The sequence below is a fragment of the Babylonia areolata genome, chromosome 25, assembly GCF_041734735.1.
Source record: "Babylonia areolata isolate BAREFJ2019XMU chromosome 25, ASM4173473v1, whole genome shotgun sequence".
In the NCBI taxonomy this organism is placed as follows: domain Eukaryota; kingdom Metazoa; phylum Mollusca; class Gastropoda; order Neogastropoda; family Buccinidae; genus Babylonia; species Babylonia areolata.
Window position 1 is genome coordinate 20,683,941 of NC_134900.1, and position 26,126 is coordinate 20,710,066.

At 47.9% G+C, this 26,126-nt stretch overlaps 1 protein-coding gene across 8 annotated transcripts in view; it reads right to left on the reverse strand.

The window, feature by feature from the left end:
• Nucleotides 1-240: 240 nt before the first annotated feature.
• The window catches only part of LOC143299896 (serine/threonine-protein kinase TBK1-like), a 211,842-nt gene continuing 185,956 nt past the window's right edge, over nt 241-26,126 (reverse strand). For 7 of the 8 annotated variants that reach the window (XM_076613392.1, XM_076613393.1, XM_076613394.1 and 4 more), the window contains 4 exons: nt 22,702-22,798; nt 8,780-9,006; nt 5,712-5,783; nt 241-1,362 (listed from right to left, as the gene is read on the reverse strand). In XM_076613392.1, coding sequence (XP_076469507.1) covers nt 1,287-1,362; nt 5,712-5,783; nt 8,780-9,006; nt 22,702-22,798 — 472 coding nt within the window. In that variant the 3' untranslated portion in view covers nt 241-1,286. Of the gene's footprint in view, nt 1,363-5,711; nt 5,784-8,779; nt 9,007-9,173; nt 9,563-22,701; nt 22,799-26,126 lie in introns of those variants that run through there. The other variant, XM_076613399.1, reaches the window with a different exon arrangement.

Sequence of the window (26,126 nt, forward strand, 5' to 3'; positions counted from 1 at the left end):
CCTGTTGACTTTTAAATTTTCAACAGGATCTGGGATTTTGTTTATTTCTTTATAATTTATTTCAGCAAGCAGGAAATGAGTTAGCAATTTTGTGTAGGTTTATCTGATGTAACTGAGAAAATGTGACAACACTGTTTTAACCTTGTTTAAAGCCATGCCAACTGCAGTTTCCACTTTACCATAATAAAGGCTGTCTGCTTGTTTGTATTTTGTTTTGCTTCATCAATTGAAAAGCCAAGCTGATTTTTAAAAATTTATTACTTTTTTTTTTTTTATTACATTGAACTCTACATATTTCATTCCTACTTCATTGCTCTGAATCATTCTGTGAAATGTCTGGGACAGAAAAGCAAACAACAAAGTTTCATGTCTGGCACATGTGATATTTTTTGTCCAAAGTGATGACTGGGGTGGTGGCCTTAGTGGTAATGCTGGAAGAAGTGTCCACAGGTTCAAGTCCCATATAAAGATCAGGATTTTACAGCCCTCTCTCCACTTGATCTGGAGTGGTGGTCTGCGTGCTAGTTTTTCGGATGAGATGATAAACCGAGTTCTGTTTGCAGCCTGTACTTAATGTGCTCATAAAAATAACCCAATGCAACAAAATATCCCCTAAGATTCTGTAGAAAAATCCAATTTGATCGTGAAACAAAAACACAGGGAAACCAGCTGTGACAAAAAGCAAAAATAAATATGAAATTTCTTTCCAGCATCCTATTTTACAGTGTTGAATGCAGGACCCAACTATTTCCGTCAACAAATTGTGAGTAACATACATATGTGCAGCTTACAGGACCATTTGGACTAATTACACCATCAGCAAATAAATTTGCATAAGCACATCAGTCATGAACACAGCACAAAACATGTCAATTATATTCTGTACATGTTCATGTCATCTTATGTATCTCTTGTACTGGCTGTCTGGACATTATCTGCCAGAAGATTTCTGGCATGTCTGCTACCACAACAAATGTCCATCTTGAGTGTTGCAGCTCTCAAAACTTTGTTGCCACATATGTTACTTCCCTTTACACATCCAAGAAGTTGTCACACAATTATCTCATGCAGTACATGAAGGTAGTTCCGGTTTCTGCACCTGACGATGGGGTAGGCCCTTTTTTTTTTTAACCCAACTCTGCTGTCAAGTGTTTTGTGTAGGATCACATGATGGCAAATTCCCAACTGTATACAGTGTGGTCATTGATATTCTGTGTTTCCAATGGAGGTAGATGATGGTTTGGTCACAGTAGATGGGTAGCCTGGTGGGGGTTGGGGGAGGTGTTTCAGGTGGGTTTGTCCTGTGCCATGACTCTGGACATGGATCCACTGCTGACCAGCTGGCTCGACTCCTCCTCCAGTCTAGAACAGTCAGCATTTAGTCACCTCACAAGTACAGCCATTAACAGTCACCTCACTTGTACAGTCATTAACAATCACCTCACCTGTATAGTCATTAACAATCACCTCACCTGTACAGCCATTAACAGTCACCTCACCTGCACAGTCATTAACAATCACCTCACCTGTACAGCTGATAACAGTCACCTCACCTGTACAACCATTAACAGTCACCTCACCTATACAGCCATTAAGAGTCACCTCACCTGTATAGTCATTAACAATCACATCACCTGTACAGTCATTAACAGTCACCTCACCTGTAAAGTCAATAAAAATCACCTCACCTGTAAAGTCATTAACAATCACCTCCCCTCACCTGTACAGCCATTAACAGTCAACTCACCTGTACAGCCATTCACCTCACCTGTACAGTCATTAACAATCACCTCACATGTACAGTCATTAACAGTCACCTCACCTGTGCAAATGTTACCTCACCTGTACAGTCATTAACAGTCACCTCACCTGTAAAGTCATTAACAGTCATCTCACCTGTACAAATGTTACCTCACTGTACAGCCATTAACAGTTACCTCACCTGTACAAAAGTCACCTCACCTGTACAGTCATTAACAGTCACCTCACCTGTACAAATGTCACCTCACCTGTACAGACATTAACAGTCACCTCACCTGTACAAATGTCACCTCACCTGTACAGTCATTAACAGTCACCTCACCTGTACAAATGTCACCTCACCTCTACAGTCATTAACAGTCACCTCACCTGTACAAATGTCACCTCACCTGTACAGTCATTAACAGTTATCGCACCTGTACAAAAGTCACCTCACCTGTACAGTCATTAAGTCACCTCACCTGTACAAAATCACCTCACCTGTACAGTAATAGTCACATCACCTGTACAAAAGTCACCTCACCTGTACAGTCATTAACAGTCACCTCACCTGTACAGTCATTAAAAGTCACATCACCTGTACAAAAGTCACCTCACTTGTATGGTCATTAACAGTCACCTCACATGTACAGTCATTAACAGTCACCTCACCTGTACAGTCATTAACAATATCCTCACCTGTACAGTCATTAACAATCACCTCACCTCTACAACAGTCATCGTTGATAGTCACCCCACCTGTACAATCATCGCTGACAGTCAACTCACTTGTACAGTCAATGCTTTGCCTGCCTTGGGACGTGAGACTTATGTCCCTTTGGTTGCACTGTTGTTGACAGTCACCTCACCTGTACTACAGTCACCATTGACAATCACCTCACCTGTACTACAGTCACCACTGACAGTCACTCACCTGTACTACAGTCACCATTGACAATCACCTCACCTGTACTACAGTCACCATTGACAATCACCTCACCTGTACTACAGTCATCATTGACAATCATCTCACCTGTACTACAGTCACCATTGACAATCACCTCACCTGAACTACAGTCACCATTGGCAATCACCTCAACTGTACTACAGTCATCATTGACAATCATCTCACCTGAACTACAGTCACCATTGACAATCACCTCAACTGTACTACAGTCATCATTGACAATCATCTCACCTGGACTACAGTCACCATTGACAATCACCTCACCTGAATTACAGTCACCATTGACAATCACCTCAACTGTACTACATTAACTCACTCCAGACAATGGAACGCTATAGCGTTCATGATGTAAGGTAGCATTCCAGACAACGGAACGCTATATCAGTTTCGACAATTAAAATTTTTTCCATGTTTTCCTCATGGAGTAGCATAAAAATTGCAGCTACACCTGGCATTGCGAACATGTCAAGGGTCGAATGGAAAGTTTCTTCGTGAGGTTCTATAACTATACACTCGCTGGCCAGCTGTTGACCTTGGTACCCCACATGACAAGCTAATCTGCATATGTATCGAAAATGGTGTCTTAGGACATACAAGTGGAAATTTTTGAAGCAAACTAGATCATGACAGCGGCTTTTTACTGCTGCTGAAGTAATTGAAATGCTTCAAACTGAAGGTTTCGACACCGGCAAGGATGATGATGTTGAATAAAGCATCTGCAGTGATAAAAGCAACCAGCAAGAAGGTACTGACAGTGACTCTGAAGGCTGTTAAGAAGAGGAGAGGGATGGGCATATACATGACGTGAGAAGAGGGATCAGTCGGTCAAGTACAGGGAGTTCCATTCAGTTACTTTGTGTTTTGTATTTTTTGTGATTTCTTTCCTAACCTTAACAAATGGGTCGTCTGCAGGGGAGAGCAACGGAGAAAACTATTCGTCCGGAGTGAGTTAATTATTGACAATCACCTCACCTGTACTACAGTCACCACTGACAGTCACCTCACCTGTACTACAGTCATCATTAAGTCACCTCACCTGTACAACAGTCACCATTGACAGTCACATCACCTGTACTACAGTCACCACTGACAATCACCTCATCTGTAATACAGTCACCATTGACAATCAACTCACCTGTACTACAGTCACCATTGACAATCACCTCACCTGTACTACAGTCATCATTAAGTCACCTCACCTGTACTAGTCACCATTGACAATCACCTCACCTGTACTACAAGCACCACTGACAATCACCTCAACTGTACTACAGTCACCATTGACAATCAACTCACCTGTACTACAGTTATTGACAATCACCTCATCTGTACTACAGTCATCATTGACAATCATCTCACCTGTACTACAGTCATCACTGACAATCACCTCACCTGTACTACAGTCAACATTGTCACCTCACCTGTAGTACAGTCACCATTGACAATCACCTCACCTGTAACACAGTCACCACTGACAATCACCTCATATGTACTACAGTCACCATTGACAATCAACTCACCTGTACTACAGTTATTGACAATCACCTCATCTGTACTACAGTCACCACTGACAATCACCTCACCTGAACTATAGTCATCATTGACAATCATCTCACCTGTACTACAGTCATCAATGATAGTCGCCTCACCTGTACTACAGTCGTCATTGACAATCACCTCTACAGTCACCATTGACAATCACCTCATCTGTACTACAGTCATCATTGACAATCACCTCACCTGTACTACAGTCACCATTAACAATCACCACACCTGCACTACAGTCATCATTGACAGTCACCTCACCTGCACTACAGTCATCATTGACAATCACCTTACCTGTACTACAGTCATCACTGACAATCACCTCACCTGTACTACAGTCATCATCAAGAGACACTTCACATAAGCATTCTCACATCTTATTATTGGTTACTGTCTGTAATGAATACATATGTGTAAATGAATTTCAGCACTCTCTTTCACAGTTGTACAATGGGAGATTGGGTAAGGGAATGGACATTGGGGAAAGGAGGGGTTGGGGGACAGGGGCATGTTGGGAAGGTTTCAATGCAAGGGCGATAATCATATCTTGTGGAAATTTGGACACAAAAAGACAGTCTGCAGACTTCGAGACTTCGTGAATTTTTCATTTTTTACAGATATGACTCGCATACATACACATTTTTTTTTCTGCAGCAGTGTCACAAAGTGAGGAATACAATAAAACCAACAGATACATATCTCAAAAATCTGTGGACTTTCATGCCCTGCTGTTATGGTGACCTCAGTTTCGATACCCCTCCACTTCTGTGCTTGGGGTGAGTCCTGTCAGTGTCTTCAGTGTCGGCAGATGGGGGGCTGTTGTTTGCGGGACGTGGTGGCGGTCTCCACTCTGGGAGGGACGTTCACTCAGTCTGGCTCCGTGACTAAGCCATTATTGTCATTAGTATGGGGCTTAGTAGGTGGTGTCCTAAGTACGGTGAATCAGAACAGGCACCACTGAACACCATCGAAGTGACTCAGCAGCAGTGCAGGGTCTCCTCTGGTGTGTGGCCTCCTGGCGACCTAACATCGATGGTTCCCTGCGGACTGCCGACGCTGGAACTGTGGCGGACGAACCCGGGTGTGGCCGTGTATGGGGAAATCTAAACGAGCGGCGTGGGAGTAATGCCACTGAAATGGCGCAGATGATGGGGCAGCAAAAAAACAACAACCCCAACCCCCCCCCCCCCCCCCCCCAAAAAAAAAAAAATGTGCAAGCTCTATTCAATGGAAACCAAAACTAGTCTTCAAAATATAATCAGATGGGAGGGAAAACCAAACAGAAACAAAACTGTACAAATCCCACTGACTCTACAAACTTTAATCAAATGGAAAGCAAACTAACCTTCTTACCTACTAATCCCAATCAAATGAAAAACAAATTTATAAGCCCCCGTCCCATGGATAAAATCTAAGGTATTCAGTGGCAGTGACAAGGAAATTTTGACACGCTGCTCACCTTCTCATGAGGTTCATGTTCTCCATGAACAGGCTGAGGAGACTGTCGCTCTCCTGTCTCAGGTGCTGCAGACTGCAACAACACATCGCTCTGTCACACTCACACACATCTTGTGTTCTGGTATCCTTTCCAATGTTATATCTGTATTTTTGGTGTGTTTGTGTGGTGGTGTAACACATAATCATAATTTAAATAATTCATAAGGGCTTTTCTGAATAAAATATGCTCATCATGCTACACAATGTAAAACCCAACAATTAAATCATGCATTTAAACACTAAAATGAAACTATAACCCTGCACAGACATCCAACCAAACAGTAAGATGTGTTCAGACATTCTGTTGCAGTCACACGTAAGTTTATCCCCTGCAGTTTCACAGCCCAGCTGTACAGTTTGCTCTGTGGCCATTATCCACCATAAACTGGGCTTCCTTGTTCATTTCACACAGACGGGATTCCTCGATGTCAGACAGACAGAGGATTCCTTGGTCTAATTCACACAGATGGGATTCCTTGTTCTAGTTTAGACAAAGGATTCCTTGTTCTGTTTCAGACAGACAGGACTCCTTACTCTACTTCAGACAGACGGGATTCCTTGTTCTCTATCAGACAGACAGGGTTCCTTGTTCATTTCAGACAGTCAAGATTCCTTGTTCAGACAGACAGGACTCCTTGTTCACAGACAAGATTCCTTGTTCTAGTTCAGACAGATTAAGATTCCTTGTTCTAGTTTGATAAAAAAAAATTTAAAAAAAGATTCCTTGTTCTGGTTCAGACAGACAGGACTCCTTGCTCCAGTTCAGACAGACAGGATTCCTTGTTCTAGTTCAGACAGACAGGACTCTTGCTCTAGTTCAGACAGACAGGATTCCTGGTTCATTTCAGACAGACAGGATTCCTTGTTCTATTTCAGACAGATTTCCTTGTTCTATTTCAAACAGAGGATTCCTTGTTCTATTTCACACAGACAGGATTCCTGGTTCTATTTCAGACAGAGGATTCCTTGTTCTATTTCACACAGACAGGATTCCTGGTTCTATTTCAGACAGAGGATTCCTTGTTCTATTTCACACAGACGGGATTCCTCGTTGCAGTTCAGAGAGACGGTATTCCTTTTTTTCTATTTCAGACAGCTGGAATTCCTTGTTCTAGTTCAGACAGACATGACTCCTTGTTCTAGTTCAGACGGACATGACTCCTAGTTCTAGTTCAGACAGACAGGACTTCTTGTTCTAGTTCAGACAGACAGTACTACTAGTTCAGACAGAAAGAACTCCTTGTTCTAGTTCAGACAGACAGGACTCCTTGTTCTCGTTCAGATAGACCGGACTCCTTTTTCTAGTTCAGATGGACAGACAGGACTCCTTGTTCTCGTTCAGATAGACCAGACTCCTTGTTCTAGTTCAGACGGACAGGGCTCCTTGTTCTAATTCAGATGGACAGGACTCCATGTTCTAGTTCAGACAGACAGGACTCAGACAGACAGGACTCCTTGTTCTAGTTCAGACAGACAGGACTCCTTGTTCTAGTTCACACAGATGAAGATTCTTTGTTCCCTTTCAGACAGACAGGATTCCTTGTTCTAGTTCAGACAGACGGGATTCCTTGTTCCCTTTCAGACAGACAGGATTCATTGTTCTAGTTCAGACAGACAGGATTCCTTGTTCTAGTTCAGACAGAGGATTCCTTGTTCTAGTTCAGAAAGAGGATTCCTTGTTCTATTTCAGACAAAGGATTCCTTGATCTATTTCACAGACAGGATTCCTTGCTCTAGTTCATACAGACAGGATTCCTTGTTCTAGTTCAGACAGACAAGCTTCCTTGTGCTAGTTCAGACAGGAAGGATTCCTTGTACTAGTTCAGACAGACAGGCTTCCTTGTTCATTTCACAAAGACAGGATTCCTTGTTCTATTTCAGACAAATTTCCTTGTTCTATTTCAAACAGATAATTCCTTGTTCTATTTCACACAGACTGGATTCCTGGTTCTATTTCAGACAAAGGATTTTTTGTTCTATTTCAAACAGATGGGATTCCTCATTCTAGTTCAGACAGATGGGATTCCTTGTTCTATTTCAGGCAGTTGGGATTCCTTGTTCTAGTTCAGACAGACAGGACTCCTTGTTCTTGTTCAGACAGACAGGATTCCTTGTACTAGTTCAGACAGACATGACTACTTGTTCTTGTTCAGACAGACAGACTTCTTGTTCTCTTTCAGACAGGAAGGATTCCTTGTACTAGTTCAGATAGACAGGTTTCCTTGTTCTAGTTCAGACAGATGAAGATTCCTTGTTCTTGTTCAGACAGACAGGACTCCTTGTTCTCTTTCAGACAGGAAGGATTGCTTGTACTAATTCAGACACACTGGTTTCCTTGTACTAGTTCAGACAGAAAGGATTCCTTGTACTAGTTCAGATAGACTTCCTTGTTCAGACAGACAGGACTCCTTGTTCTTGTTCAGACAGACAGGACTCCTTGTTCTACTTCAGACAGACAGGACTCCTTGTTCTTGTTCAGGACTCCTTGTTCTTGTTCAGACAGACACGACTCCTTGTTCTACTTCAGACAGACAGGACTCCTTGTTCTTGTTCAGACAGACAGGACTCCTTGTTCTCTTTCAAACAGGAAGGACTGCTTGCACTAGTTCAGACACACTGGTTTCCTTGTACTAGTTCAGACAGAAAGGATTCCTTGTACTAGTTCAGACAGACAGGCTTCCTTGTACTAGTTCAGATAGACAGGCTTCCTTGTTCAGACAGAGAGGACTCCTTGTTCTACTTCAGACAGAGAGGACTCCTTGTTCTACTTCAGACAGAGAGGACTCCTTGTTCTAGTTCAGACAGATGAAGATTCCTTGTTCTAGTTCAGACAGACAGGACTCCTTGCTCTATTTCAGACAGACGGGCTCCTTGTTCTAGGTCAGATAGAAAGGATTCCTTGTTCTAGTTCAGACAGACAGGATTCCTTGTTCTAGTTCAGACAGATGGGATTCCTTACTTCATTTCAAACAAACAAGCTCCAACATGGAACACACACACCCACACACACAGAGGTCCCACACTACTCACTCTTCTCTGATGGACCTGGATTTGAACCCCTCTGCCCCTGGTGCTTGGCTGACCAGTTCACCCAGGTGCACATTGGACTCAGCACCGGCCATGGCTGTGGTAGTTGTGGTGGTGGTGTTTGATGCGGACACTGATGTGCCCAATCCCTCGTCCACACTGGGCTGTCGCTGTCGCTGCTCGTGTTGTTCTTGCAGGTATTTGATTTCTTCCTGACACTTGTGTTCAATCTGTTCACCATGCACACCACATCATTATCACACACTTCCTGACACTTGAGTTCAATCTGTACATCATGCACACCACACCATTATCACACATGTCCTGACACTTGTGTTCAATCTGTACACCATGCACACCACACTGTTATCACATATTTCCTGACACTTGTGTTCAATCTGTGCACCATGCACACCACACTGTTATAACACACTTCCTGACACTTGTGTTCAATCTGTGTACCATGCACACTAGTGTTATCACACACTCCCTGACACTTGTGTTTGGTCTGTGCACCATGCACACCACACTGTTATAACACACTTCCTGACACTTGTGTTCAATCTGTGTACCATGCACACCAGTGTTATCACTCACTTCCTGACACCTGTATTCAATCTGTACACCATGCACACCACACTGTTATAACACACTTCCTGACACTTGTGTTCGGTCTGTGCACCATGTACACCACAGTGTTATCACACACTTCCTGACACTTGTGTTCAATCTGTGCACCATGCACACCACACTGTTATAACACACTTCCTGACACTTGTGTTCAATCTGTGTACCATGCACACCACACTGTTATAGCACACTTCCTGACACTTGTTTCCGGTCTGTGCACCATGCATACCACACTGTTATCACACACCACCATTCATTTTCTAGGGTGATCAAATGAACCCAATGCCCTTTATTTGGTGCTTTGTGTAATTTATTTTCCACAAGCACAAAAATTCACTGTTGAGAGAAACATCTATTTACGTTTAAAGAATCTCTAATCCCCCCTTTTTTAGGTAGCTTTCAAAACCACACACACATACATTTCAGGAATGAGTAGCTGATCTGTTTCACAACTTTTTGTTGTTGTTGTTGTTGTTTTTTGGTGGGGAGAGGTAGGAAGAGGGGCATACATTAAATGCATTTTAGCAGAAACCTCACTTACAGCATGCAGAAAATGGTTAAATTACTTCCCTTCACTTACCTTCTTACAATTCCACATTGCCAGATATACACACTGATTGTTCCATTTAGAATCAATCATTATTCCTTACATTCTGCTGTTCATATATGATAAAGAACTTGTAAACTAAATAAACTAATGTAATTCAACAAAAGGACAAATTACAGATGTCAAATCAAAGAACAAACTTAGATTTTAAACTGGAATTAAAAACAAGATCTGCAATAATACAACACAGATTATTACAACCAACATTAAAAAAAGACACAAAAAAACAACAAAAAACAGTATAAGCAGACAGGTCCACTAGCACCACCATGGAATGTACCACTGTTCCACACAGTTTCACACCATGGAATGTACCACTGTTCCACACAGTTTCACACCATGGAATGTACCACTGTTCCACAGTATCACACCATGGAATGTACCACTGTTCCACACAGTTTCACACCATGGAATGTACCAATGTTCCACACAGTTTCACACCATGGAATGTACCACTGTTCCACAGTATCACACCATGGAATGTACCACTGTTCCACAGTATCACACCATGGAATGTACCACTGATCCACACAGTTTCACACCATGGAATGTACCACTGTTCCACACAGTTTCACACCATGGAATGTACCACTGTTCCACAGTATCACACCATGGAATGTACCACTGATCCACACAGTATCACACCATGGAATGTACCACTGTTCCGCAGTATCACACCATGGAATGTACCACTGATCCACACAGTACCACACCATGGAATGTACCACTGTTCCACAGTATCACACCATGGAATGTACCACTGATCCACACAGTACCACACCATGGAATGTACCACTGATCCACACAGTATCACACCATGGAATGTACCACTGATCCACAGTTTCACACCATGGAATGTACCACTGATCCACACAGTACCACACTATGGAATGTACCACTGATCCACACAGTATCACACCATGGAATGTACCACTGATCCACACAGTATCACACCACTGAATGTACCACTGATCCACACAGTACCACACCATGGAATGTACCACTGTTCCACACAGTTTCACACCATGGAATGTTCCACTGTTCCACACAGTTTCACACCATGGAATGTACCACTGATCCACACAGTACCACACCATGGAATGTACCACTGATCCACAGTATCACACCATGGAATGTACCACTGTTCCACAGCTTCACACCATGGAATGTACCACTGATCCACACAGTACCACACCATGGAATGTACCACTGATCCACAGATTCAGACCATGGAATGTACCATTGATCCACACAGTTTCACACCATGGAATGTACCACTGTTCCAGTTTCACACCATGGAATGTACCACTGATCCACACAGTTTCACACCATGGAATGTACCACTGTTCCACACAGTACCACACCATGGAATGTACCACTGTTCCACAGTATCACACCATGGAATGTACCACTGATCCACACAGTACCACACCATGGAATGTACCACTGTTCCACACAGTACCACACCATGGAATGTACCACTGATCCACACAGTAACACCCATGGTACCACTGTTCCACAGTTTCACACCATGGAATGTACCACTGATCCACACAGTAACACCCATGGTACCACTGTTCCACAGTTTCACACCATGGAATGTACCACTGATCCACACAGTAACACCCATGGTACCACTGTTCCACAGTTTCACACCATGGAATGTACCACTGATCCACACAGTAACACCCATGGTATCACTGTTCCACAGTTTCACACCATGGAATGTACTACTGATCCACACAGTATCACACCATGGAATGTACCACTGATCCACACAGTACCACACCATGGAATGTACCACTGATCCACACAGTAACACCCATGGTACCACTGTTCCACAGTTTCACACCATGGAATGCACCACTGATCCACACAGTAACACCCATGGTACCACTGTTCCACACTTTCACACCATGGAATGTACCACTGATCCACACAGTATAACACCATGGAATGTACCACTGATCCACACAGTATCACACCATGGAATGTACCACTGTTCCACACAGTACCACACCATGGAATGTACCACTGTTCCACAGTTTCACACCATGGAATGTACCACTGTTCCACACAGTATCACATGATGGAATATACCACTGTTCCACACAGTATCACACCATGGAATGTACCACTGTTCCACACAGTATCACACCATGGAATGTACCACTGATCCACACAGTATCACGCCACTGAATGTACCACTGTTCCACACAGTATCACACGATGGAATGTACCACTGTTCCACACAGTATCACACGATGGAATGTACCACTGATCCACACAGTATCACACCACTGAATGTACCACTGTTCCACACAGTATCACACCATGGAATGTACCATGGAATGTACCAGAGATACAGAGGAGCTGGAATGAGAAGACCAGCAGTCTCAAAATGGAGAGGGACACCGGCAAGTTGTGGAACCTGACCAAGCTTCTGAACGAAGACACGGGCACCAGACACAGCAGAACTGTCATTGAGGAAAACGGCAAGCACCACGCGGGCAAGCAGGCAGCCAACATCCTTGCAGACTTTTACAGAGAGGGCAGCACCACAACACTCCCTGAAGCCCGAGTGCAGGAAGTCCAGAGGGAGATCAAGGAGAAGCTGAAACAGCAGAACCCGAGTCAGTCCATGATGACAGCCTTCTCCATGGCCGAACTCAGTGCAGCTATCAGGAAACTGAAGAAAAAGAAAGCCCCTGGGAAAGACGGCATCCCGAATGACATGATCAAGAACCTGGGACCTGTAGCCAGACAGAAGCTCCTCTTGATCATCAACCAGTCCTGGGACACAGGGAAACTTCCAGACCAGTGGAGAGAAGCCATCATCGTCCCCATCAGAAAGAAGCAGAAGGAAAAGACTAAGAAGTCCAGCTATCGACCAATCAGCCTCCTGAGTTGTCTGGGCAAGGTGATGGAAAGGATGGTGAACACTCGACTCCTGAAACACCTTGAAGAAAACCACCTGCTCAGCAATACCCAATCAGCCTACAGGAAAAACCGCAGCACCGAAGACCAGCTGGTGTACCTTGCACAGGAGATAGAGACTGCCTTTCAAGAAAAAAAGAAGGTGCTTGCAGTCTTCGTGGACCTAACCAAGGCCTTCGACAAGGTCTGGAAGGCAGGACTTCTCCTGAAGCTCCTCAACAAGAAAGTGGAAGGGAAGATGTACCGCTGGATCCAGGATTTCCTCCAACACCGCAGGGCAAGGGTAAAACTCAACGGGAAAACCAGCCATCGGGTCACTCTACAGCAAGGTGTGCCGCAAGGAGGAGTCATTTCCCCTACACTTTTCCTCATCTTCATCGACGACATCGCTGAGAAGATCTCCAAGCATGTCTCCAGAGCCCTCCACGCTGATGACTTTGTTGCCTGGAGTGCTGCGGAATACCTCACGTCCGCCAGCCACAGAATGCAGGAAGCACTCAACCACGTGGGAACATGGGCCTCTGCCTGGGGAGTAGACATCAACACCACCAAGACAGTCTCAGTAATCTTCTCGCTGTCACCGATGTCAGAAACTTCCCATCTCAAACTGAACGGAAAGCAGTTGAAACAGGATGACACGCCAATGTACCTGGGTGTGAAGCTCAACAAGCGATTGACATGGAACCCCCATCTCAAGGACATCGAGAGACGAGCAACCAGAAAACTGGCCATCCTGAAAAAACTCGCCGGGACCTCTTGGGGTGCCAACAGCAGCATACTGCAGAGGGTGTACACTGGAACTGTCAGGCCAACCCTGGAGTATGACAGCACTGCCTGGGCCACGGCATCAGCAACCAACACAAGCCGCCTGAGTAAAGTTCAGAACGCAGGGCTACGGCTGATCACTGGCGGGATAAAGACGACTCCAGTTCAGGCGATGGAGAAACACACAGGCCTCCACCCACTCGAAGATAGACGAGAAGAAAAAGTCTTCATCCACAGCGAGAAGCTCCTGCGCATGCCAACTCACCCAATGCACGAAAAACTGAAGCACCCAACAAAGAACAGACTGAAGCGGACCAGCTTCAACCACCTCTCCAAGGCCCTGCACCGCCAACATGAAGACCTGCTGCCCTCGTCCCCTGCCGAGATGGAAACACTCCCCGACTTCGAGGAACCGGCCGACCAACTGGAAGGAGTCTCAATCATCACAAAAGTCCCTGGCATTGACCAAAAGGACTGCCAAGCCCCTCCCCTGCTGAAAGCTCTGACATTGGAGATGATTGAGACTCGGTACAACCCCAGCGAATGGACGCACGTCTTCACAGACGGATCCTCGGAGGGAGCGGTGAAGAATGGAGGAGCAGGCATCTTCATCAGGCACACAGATGGAAGACTGACCCCTGGAGCCTTCCCCACAGGAAGAATCTCCTCGAACTACAGAGCGGAGACAGCAGCACTACTCCATGCTGCACAAGGCCTCAGGACGTCAGTCAACCCACCACCAAAGATAGCCTTCTTCACTGACTGCAGATCTCTCCTGCAGGGACTCCAGTCAACCAGAAACGAACAGCAGCTGACAAACATCAAAGCAGCCCTTCATGACCTTTCAAAACGGTCGACTGTCACTGTTCAGTGGGTTCCTTCTCACTGTGGGGTCATGGGGAACGAAAAGGCCGATGCTCTCTCCAAGGCAGGCAGCAAAATGAAGCAGTTCAGCCACCCCGTGACCTACAGAGAGGCCAGGACCATCATCCACAACCGTTACCAGAACCAGTGGAAGAGAAGGCTGGGTGCAAACAGTGGTGTCGATCCAATCCACCAGCTCCAGAGACACCAGCAGATAGTCCTCTTCAGACTGAGAACTGGCCACTGCTGACTACTGAGTCACCTTCACCGTATGAAGATCGCCCACACTGATGAGTGTCCATGTGGCACTGGACCCCAGACCCCTGAACACATCCTCCAACACTGCCCAACCCATGAAGCTCTACGGCGTCAAACCTGGCCAGGGGGCACAGAGCTACAGGCGCAGCTTTGGGGAGACCGCCACAACCTGGAGAAGACCGTGGGCTACATCGTGGCGACAGGGGTGACCGTCTGACGCAGCCAAAACATCAAACGCAGAAGAAGAAGAAGAAGTACCACTGATCCACACAGTATCACACTACTGAATGTACCACTGTTCCACACAGTATCACACCATGGAATGTACCACTGTTCCACACAGTATCACACCATGGAATGTACCACTGATCCACACAGCATCACACCACTGAATGTACCACTGTTCCACACAGTATCACACCATGGAATGTACCACTGTTCCACACAGTATCACACCATGAAATGTACCACTGTTCCACACAGTATCACACCATGGAATGTACCACTGATCCACACAGTACCACACCATGGAATGTACCACTGTTCCACACAGTATCACAACATGGAATGTACCACTGATCCACACAGTAACACCCATGGTACCACTGTTCCACAGTTTCACACCATGGAATGTACTACTGATCCACACAGTATCACACCATGGAATGTACCACTGATCCACACAGTATCACACCATGGAATGTACCACTGACCCACACAGTAACACACATGGTACCACTGTTCCACAGTTTCACACCATGGAATGTACCACTGATCCACACAGTATCACACCATGGAATGTACCACTGATCCACACAGTATCACACCATGGAATGTACCACTGTTCCACACAGTACCACACCATGGAATGTACCACTGTTCCACAGTTTCACACCATGGAATGTACCACTGATCCACACAGTAACACACCATGGAATGTACCACTGATCCACACAGTATCACACCATGGAATGTACCACTGTTCCACACAGTACCACACCAGGGAATGTACCACTGTTCCACAGTTTCACACCATGGAATGTACCACTGATCCACACAGTATCACACCATGGAATGTACCACTGTTCCACACAGTACCACACCAGGGAATGTACCACTGTTCCACAGTTTCACACCATGAAATGTACCACTGATCCACACAGCATCACACCACTGAATGTACCACTGTTCCACACAGTAACACAGTATCACACCATGGAATGTACCACTGATCCACACAGTATCACACCATGGAATGTACCACTGTTCCACACAGTAACACAGTATCACACCATGGAATGTACCACTGATCCACACAGTACCACACCATGGAATGTACCACTGTTCCACACAGTATCTCACCATGGAATGTACCACTGATCCACACAGTATCACACCATGAAATGTACCACTGTTCCACACAGTATCACACCATGGAATGTACCACTGATCCACACAGTATCACACCATGGAATGTACCACTGGTCCACACAGTATCACACCATGGAATGTACCACTGTTCCACACAGTATCACACCATGGAATGTACCACTGATCCACACAGTATCACACCACTGAATGTACCACTGATCCACACAGTATATCACACCATGGAATGTACTACTGATCCACACAGTATCACACCATGGAATGTACTACTGCTCCACACATTATAACACCATGGCATGTACCACTGTTCCACACAGTAACACACCATAGAATGTTCACTGATCCACACAGTATCACACCATGAAATGTACCACTGATCCACACAGTATCACACCATGGAATGTACCACTGTTCCACACAGTATCACACCATGGAATGTACCACTGATCCACACAGTAACACACCATGGAATGTACTAAAAAAATCACACAGTAACACACCATGGAATATACCAAAAAAAGGAGGAGTTTGTATTATACTCCATGTTTGGTGTTACATATACTTACCATGTCAAACTGATGCAAACTAGGCCTATTGGTTTGCTCTGCTTGGCCAAATTTCGCGCAGCTAACAGTGAAAAGACGGGCCCACCCGCTCTCAGCCAATCAAACGCCTCTAAAAACTATAAGCGCTTAATCATTCCGTGGCCATGAACAAAAATGCCCCATGAGAACCACGGCGGAGACGCGGGGACGGACGGGCGGGCATTCGAGTTTGACATGGTAAGTATATGTAACACCAAACATGGAGTATAATACAAACTCCTCCTTTTGGTGTCATATACTGTACCATGTCAAACTGATGCAGAATTTAAAGCAAATGGAGGAGGGCAACGCCTACTGGTTCATATGGGGAGCCCTTGTAACTGAGACGGCAGTGTTAGCCGCGACAAAGGAAATCCCCTTGGAACCGTCAGCCCTGGTCATACGGAAATTCCTGAGGTAGAAGTTGATGAAGGGATTCTCAGACCGCCAGAAGGCTGCCTCCAAGACATGCTGCGTTGGCACTGAGTGCTGGAAAGCAGCCGAAGTAGCTATGGCCCGCACTTCGTGTGCTCTGGGATGAAGACAGCTGATATCCCTGTGTGCATGAGAGTAGGCTCTACGAATGACTTGGGAAACCTGGCGGGAAATGGTGCCTGCAGCGATGTCTTTCTTGTAATTCTCATTGAGGGAGATGAGCAGACACCTCTGAGAAGAACGCCTATGGCGAGACCTATCCCAATAATATTTGAGACACCGAACAGGGCAGGTGCCTATCCTCATCATCTTTGGCAAGAATATCAGACAAAGGTCTGACCCTCAGAGAGGGGGAAGGAACCTCAGGGTCTTGGTTCTTAGCCAGAAACTCTGGAAGGAAACGAATAGTGATGGAACCATCTCTGTGGAAGGCCAGATCTTGTGGCATTCCACTAAGCCCATGCAGCTCACTTCTACGACTGCCTGTGGCCAGCCACAGAAGGAAAGTGGTCTTGAGGGTGAGGATGTCAAAAGGAATAGTCCCCAATGGTAGGAAGGGCTGTTTTCGAATGAAATCCAGCACCAGGAACAAGTCCCAGAGGGGCACTCTTCTGGGGTCTCTAGCTTCCTTCAGAGGGGCACCCCTAGCCACCTCTCTGAGCAGGCAATCCGCTTCAAAGGCGGAACCACCTAGCTGTTTGCATTGTGGTACAGAAGGCAGACCTGTACCCTCACACAGAACTAGCAGACCGGATGAGAACCGAGGAGCAGAGAACCAGAAAGTTGGCCAGCTGCATGCTCGTAAGGTTCGTAGGGGTAATGCCCTGAGCTGTACACCAACGCAACCATTTCTTCCAGCGAAAGTCATACAAAGTCTCCGTTCCCTGCCTCCTTGCTCTGGTGACTATGGAGAGGAGGTCAGAGGAGGCACACCCCTGGGTCAGCACAGCCGACACAGAGGCCGACCGAGGGGTCCAGGACTTCAATAGTGATGCTGACAGTTCCGACCGCACAGCAGCCATGCGTGCTGGTGGAGCAGTTGAGGATTGGAATGCGGAGTGCCTGAGCGAGGCTGCCTCAGCAGATGAGATTTGGTTTCAAGTTCCAGGGGTGGGAACATGTGTCAGGGACTGAAGGTCCGGAAACCAGGTCTGGGCTGGCCATTTCGGCGCAATGAGGATCAGCTGCGGGTGTTCCAATCTGTCTTTCCGTATCACCTTGGACAGACTTGGAAAGGGAGGAAACGCGGAGGCAATCAGACTGCTCCAATCTAGAGAGAGAGCATCCACTGCCCACGCTTCTGGGTCGGCAACCGAAGAGACGGAAGTGGGAAGTCTCTTGTTGAACAAGGTCCACCATCGGCCGAAACCACTGTTCCCACACCCTCTGAAGGCTGTCCTTGTCCAGGGTGCACTCTGTGCGTATGACACTCTTGGACCTGCTAAGAGCATCTGCCAAGAAGTTGGTTTTTCCTGCTCAGTGTCTCGCTGAAAGTGCAATGCCCTTGCTGTGGCACCAACGGAGGAGAGCCTCAGTCCGCATGGAGAGGTCTGCCGAGTGCGCTCCCCCCATTTGTTCACATAACATGCGACCGTCGTCTTGTCCGTGAACAAGCGGATGGTCTTGCCAGTGGCCTTCCCCATGAAGTGCAGGAGAGTCCTGCGAACTGCCTCCAGTTCCAGAACATTGATGTGGCATAGGCGCTCCTCCGGGGACCAAGTCCCTGCTGCATAGAGTGAGTCCATGTGGGCTCCCCAGCCCAGGGAGGAGGCGTCTGTGAAGAGTGCCACCTGAAGAGTAGGTGGGGCTAAGGGCACCCCCTGTGTCCGAAGGGGGGTGATTAACCACTCTGATGTCACCTCGAGGAACCACTCGCCCAGACATATCTGGTTATCCCATGGCTGAGTGCTCTGGGACCGGCGTAACCTCAGTGCCCCCTGGAGAGGGCGCTTGAGAACCCTGTCCAGGGGAATGAGAGGTGCCGTGGACTCCATCATGCCCAAGAGGGAAGAAAGTGTCTGCCCTGTATCTTGGGAGGAGTGGCGCCAGTGGCTGAGGAGGCCTGCCAGACAGTCCCAGTGATCTGGCGCCAGAGAGACTATCATAGACCGCGTGTCGAATCTCATCCCTAAGAAGTCGAAGGACTGACGTGGGGACAGATCGCATATCTGCTGGTCCCTGAGGAAGCCCAGTTGGGAGCAAAGGTCTAGAAGTCTGGCTGTATGACTCAGGCACAGGGCCTGCGACTGGGCCAGGATAAGCCAGTCGTCCAGGTACACACATAGACAAATGGATTCCGAGCGGACGATGGACACCAATTCCCGCACCACCTTGGTAGACAGGAAAGGGGCAAGGGACAGACCAAATGGGAGGGCCGGGAACTGGAACCCCTCGTCCCTCCACACGAACCTCAGGTACCGACGGGATGCCGAATGGATGAGTATATGAAAATAAGCATCTTCCAGATCGATAGAGGTAGGCCAATCACCTTGTTGGATGGTCTCCCGAATCTGTGCCTGTGTGTCCATCTTGAATTTGATTTTGGGGAGGAATTTGTTGAGGGGGGACAAGTCCAAAACTGGTCTCCACCCTCCCGAGACCTTTGGAATCACCAACAACAGCCGTAAAAAACCGGGGCCCGGGTCCAAGAGTTGAGATATAGCCCCATGAGGAGTGGGTGCGATATCTCTTTTTCTAGGACGCTCTCCTGCTCCGTCGAGCTGGGCACCTAAGGAGGAGGAGTGGATCTTAGAGGGGGGAGGTCCTCCACCCAAGACAGCATGTACCCCGACTCTAGCACCGACATAATCCCATCATTGAGTCCCAGAGGACACCACTGATGTGCATGCCGGGACAAGTTTCCTACTTGGAGGGGCTGAACGACTGGCGGTGCTGAATCGGGGCCCAGTCATTGGGGGTGCTGCCTTCTGGCCTTGGGCATGGCTGGTCGGCTTGGACGGACATAAGGTGGTTTATTCCTCTGCCACTGATTCAGCACACGCTGCCTTGACAGGCGGCGTGGTATATGGAGGGGCCCTGGTGGCCAGTCTCTTCAATGGCATAGAACCCTGGAGCCCATGAGAGGTGTGGGCCAAATATGAGGCCACCTCCCTGTTTGTCTCTGCCCTGTGGCTGACAAAATGGGGCGGGAACTGGCCGAAGAGGGAGTGCTGCTGTGCTGGGATGGACCGCAGGGCAGCCCTCTCCTCCACAGGAATGTTAGAGGCTGAAAGTGGCATCACACCGCGCTAGCACAGTATTGAAGTGAAGGCTGGTGGCTGTGTCTGCAGCTGCCGTGAGACCAGATGCTACCCTATTGCCAAAAGCGTGTAACCTCTGGTCGGTGAAGAGGCCCGGCGGGACAGAGGAAGGAGACCCCTTGTCCTGATTAACCGGACACTGTTCCCACAGCTCATTGGCCCTGTGAAGGAACGTGTCGAAGGTGTACGCCGTGGAAACCTCGAGGGGGCAGCGGGCCAATTTGTCCCACTCTGCTAACGTTTTAAAGGATAGGTTAGCTGAAGTGGGGAAGATGGTGCGCTGTGAGACCAACATCCTGTCCTGTGCGGAGGGCTCTACTCCGCTGTAGGCAGGGTGGTCCTGTGTGTACCAGGACCACACCCCTCCCTTGGAGGAATCTTTAAGAAACTTTCCCGGGGAAAAGGCACCCGGGGCAGAGAGGGACTCCCTGCCTGGAGGAGGGATGGAAGCAGCACCCCTGACAGTGCGGGCTGACTTATTAAGCCATACCTGCACCATTTCTGGCACTCTGAGTTGCCTTGTGGTTCTGGAGTTAGAGTCACATGGCGTAAGGAGGGTCAAGGGTAACAAAGTAGCCTGAGGGACTGATTCGGCATACGTGACCCTATTGGGGAGGGTCAGTTCGAGCTCGGCAAAGTCCGAGTTTGGTTCAGGCTGGTCCCTAGGGAGGCACGGGCTCAATCTGTCCCCCCTGGGATGTGGGCGAAGAGTGCTCATCTGCTTGTTCGTCCTCATCCGAAGACAGGGGCTCCCACTCTTGTTCGCAGTCCATCCCCTGCTGGGTGCCATCCCAAGTGGATGTACCCACTGGGGCGTCCTGTGAGCTGTGGTCAGCCCATCGGGATGAGCTGGGACGATCCCGAGCCGGGACCATGGCCGCCACTGTTATGTCCTTGACACCTGAAGCGGGTGGGGAGCGTGTGGACCGTAGGTCCAACCATGCTTGGGATGGTGGGTGCCACACCTTTTCAGAGAGAGCGTCCCTGGATGCAAGAGTGACCCACGAGTGCTGTGTGGGGACAAACACCCACTCATCTCACTGTAGGACCGAGGGCTGGGCAGGTGGGGACTGCCGGCTCCGCCGGGCCAAGTAGGGCCCCTGAGCAGCCGTCGGTCCTGACAAGGAGGCCGTTGTGACCGTGGAGGTCACCTGTGGGTTGACAGAGGCCCGATTTGTGGACAGAGTGGCAATATTGGTCGAGGAGCTCGACCTGACCGACAAGAAGTCGATCCCACTTGTCGGGGCTGTGTGTGTCACCCTGTGAGATGTGCTGGGTTGGGTCCGGTGGGGAGCGGACAAGGGGCTGGCCCTTGGTGCTCCCGGCAACCCAGTGTGCACCCTAGGTGCGCCCCAGTACGGGTAGAATGGGGGTAACCACCCGTGGGCACCAGCCATACTGTGACCCGAACCCCAAGGGTCACTGGTGCGTTGACCTCCATGAAGGGAACAACCTGGCCAAGTCGGAGGGAGGTCAGGTCCGACTTGGGTGTCAGTCCCGCCCGAAGATGAGTGGGCTGACTGCCCAGAACCGCCTGACACGCATGGGCCTCCCCCAGCAGGGGAGACCGGCCGGATAGCGGGAAGACCTGCAGAGCAGGTTGCCACGCGCCCCGAATCCCCTCCCGTGGGGAGACTGGGGTGGCTTGGCCCGGGGTGGGCAAAGTAGAGATCCCCCCCCGGAACCAAATTTTTCTCCCCCCCCAAAAGGAGGTGGGGGAGGGGGGTCGACAGAGAAGGGAGGAGGGGGAACAACAATGGGGCACGTGAGGGCCGTCTCCGAGTGGGGACCCGGGTAATGGCCGGGCGCGGCCTCCCCTTGGGAGTCCGCGCCTAGCTGCGAGTCCCCACAGCACGGAGATGACTTGCCATTCACCCTTCTCCCTGCCTCGCGCTGGGACACCTCGGGAGGCGACGTTCGTACCTCTTTCCCCCCAGTCCCCTTCATGACCGTTTTACTGGTACGGAAGTCACCTCCGCGATCAGCGTCTAACGACGCATCGCCGTGGTCCGTATCGGGAGGAATCATGAGCTCCGGGCCTGGGAGAGTCTCTTACCGAGTCTCAATCCCAGCATCATGATCCCCTGCCTTCGTGGTATGGCACAATATCACACCATGGAATGTAACAAAAAATCACACGGTATCACACCATTGAATGTATCCAAAAATTACACAGTATCTCCCAGGCCCACTGACCTTGTCCAGACGACAGCTGAGCAGCTGCTGACAGTTGATGACACTCTCGTTGTTTTTCTCCACCTTGATGATGCGGGCCAGTGCTTTCACCAGCAGCCTGCAACACCAGGGACCCTGACATAACTGGGGATTGTGTTCACCACTGGCACTGCTTCAACATCAGCTGAACAACTTCAAAAGAATAAAACCATGATTAACACTCACACGAAACCTTTGATCATTATTTCATTCCTCTCCTGGACAAAGCATCAAGCATCTGTACAGGTTGTCATGGTCACTGACTGTACATGACGCTTCATTCCTGCCACCTGTAGTTCCGCTCAATGAAGCAACCCATCTTTTCCCATTGTCTAAAACCCAAAAGACAATGCAAATAGTCAATGTTCCAAATTTTAGCTTCTATCACTCAAAATGAGGGTGTTTCACAAAGAAACCTGAGTACCAAATTCAAACAGAATGGGCATATGATTGTGCATTCCCTTTGAACAATAGTACATCAAGAGGAGTAGCAATTCCAATTAACAATAACTTTGAATTGAAAACAGCAAAAATGATCAGAACAGTAAGGGAATTTATATCATTACGATATTGAATACTGCATCACAACAAATATTATATATATGGTCTTGATAGGGATGAACCACATTTTTTTCAAGGGAAAAAAAAAAAAAAAAAAAAAAAAAAAAAGCAGAAAAAGTACTACCCACTGACCCATACCCTGTGTACTGAAACAGTACTACCCACTGACCCTAATACTGTGTACCGGAACAGAACTACTCACCGACCCAAACACTGTGTACTGGAACAGTACTACCCACTGACCCTTATGCTGTGTACTGGAGCAGTACTACCCACAGACCCTTACCCTGTGTACTGGAACAGTACTACCCACTGACCCAAACACTGTGTACTGGAACAGTACTACCCACAGACCCTAACACTGTGTACTGGAACAGAACTACCCACTGACCCTAACACTGTGTACTGGAACAGTACTACCCACTAACTCTTACCCTGCATACTGGAACTGTACTACCCACTGACCCTTACCCTGTGTACTGGAACAGTACTACCCACTGACCATTACCATGTGTACTGGACAGTACTATCCACTGACCCTTACCATGTGTACTGGAACAGTACTACCCACTGAAACGTATCCTGTCTACTGGAACAGTACTACACACTGACCCTTACACTGTTTCCTGGAACAGTACTACCCACTCACCCTTACCATCTGTACTGGAACAGTGCTACACATTGACCCTTACCATGTGTACTAGAACAGTACTACCCACTGACCCTGACCGTGTCTACTGGAACAGTACTACCCACTGACCCTTACCATGTGTACAGGAACAGTACTACCAACTGACCCTAACACTGTGTACTGGAACAGGACCCTTACCCTGTGTACTGGAACAGTACTACCCACTTACCCTACAACTGTGTACTGGAACTCTTCTTCTTCTTCTTCTTCTGCGTTCGTGGGCTGCAACTCCCACGTTCACTCGCATGTACACGAGTGGGCTTTTACGTGCATGACCGTTTTTACCCCGCCCTGTAGGCAGCCATACTCCGCTTTCGGGGGTGTGCATGCTGGGTATGTTCTTGTTTCCATAACCCACCGAACGCTGACATGGATTACAGGATCTTTAACGTGCGTATTTGATCTTCTGCATGCATTTACACACGAAGGGGGTTCAGGCACTAGCAGGTCTGCACATATGTTGACCTGGGAGATCGTAAAAATCCCCACCCTTTACCCACCAGGCGCCGTCACCGTGATTCGAACCCGGGACCCTCAGATTGAAAGTCCAACGCTTTAACCACTCGGCTATTGCGCCCGTCTGTACTGGAACAGTACTATGCACTGACCCTAACACTGTGTACTGGAACAGTACTACCCACTGACCATTACCATGTGTACTGGAACAGTGCTACTCACTGACCCTTACCATGAGTACTGGAACAGGACTACCCACTGACCCTGACCATGTGTACTGGAAAAGTACTACCCAATGACCCTAACACTGTGTACTGGAACAGTACAACCCATAACCTTACCATGTGTACTGGAACAGTACTACCCACTGACCCTTAGCTTGTGTACTGAAACAGTACTATCCACTGACCCTTACCAATGTACTGCAACAGTACTACCCACTCACTCTTACCCTGTTTACTGGAAGAGAACTACCCACTGAACCTTACCCTGCATACTGGAACAGTACTACCCATTGACCCTAATATTGTGTACTGGAACAGTACTACCCACTGATCCTTACCATATGTACTAGTTCAGTACTACCCACTGACCCTTACCCTGTGAACTGGAACAGTACTACCCACTAACACTTACCCAGTGTACTGGAACAGTACTACCGACTAACACTTACCCTATGTACTGGAACAAAGCTACCCACTGACCCTTACCCTGTGTACTGGAACAGTGCTACCCACTGATCCTTACCCTGTGTACTGGAACAGTGCTACCCACTGATCCTTTCCCTGTGTACTGGAACGGTACTACCCACAGACCCTTACCCTGTGTACTGGAACAGAGCTACCCACTGACCCTTACCATGTGTACTGGAACACTACTACCCACTCACCCTTACCATGTGTACTGGAACAGTGCTACATACTGACCCTTACCATGTATACTGGAACAGTAATACAAACTCACCCTTACCATGTGTACTGGAACAGTTCTACCCACTGACCCTTACATTGTGTACTGGAACAGTACTACCAACTGACCCTTACCATGTGTACTAGAACATTGCTACCCACTGACCCTTACCCTGTGTACTGGAACAGTACTACCCACTGACCCTTAACCTGTGCACTGGAACAGTGCTACCCACTAACCCTTACCATGTGTACTGGAACAGTACTACCCACTGACCCTCACCCTGTGTACTGGAACAGTGCTACCCACTGACCCTTACCATGTGTACTGGAACAGTACTACCCACACACCTTTACCCTTTGTACTGCAACAGCACTACCAACTGACCATTACCCTGTATACTGCAACAGCACTACCCACTGACCATTACTCTGTGGAGACAGACAGTACTACCCACTGACCCTTACCGTGTGTACTGGAACAGTACTGACCACTCACCCTTAAAATGTGTACTAGAACAGTACTACCCACTGACCGCAACACTGAGTACTAGAACAGTGCAACCCACTGACCCTTACCCTGTGTACTGGAACAGTACTACAACCTACTGACCATAACAATGTGTATTAGAAAAGTACTACACACTGACCCTAACACTGTGTACTGGAACAGTCCTACCCACTGACCCTTACCCAGTGTACTGGAACAGTACTATCCACTGACGTTTACTAGGTGTGCTGGAACAGTACTACCCACTGACACTTACTGGAAGAGTACTATCCACTGACCC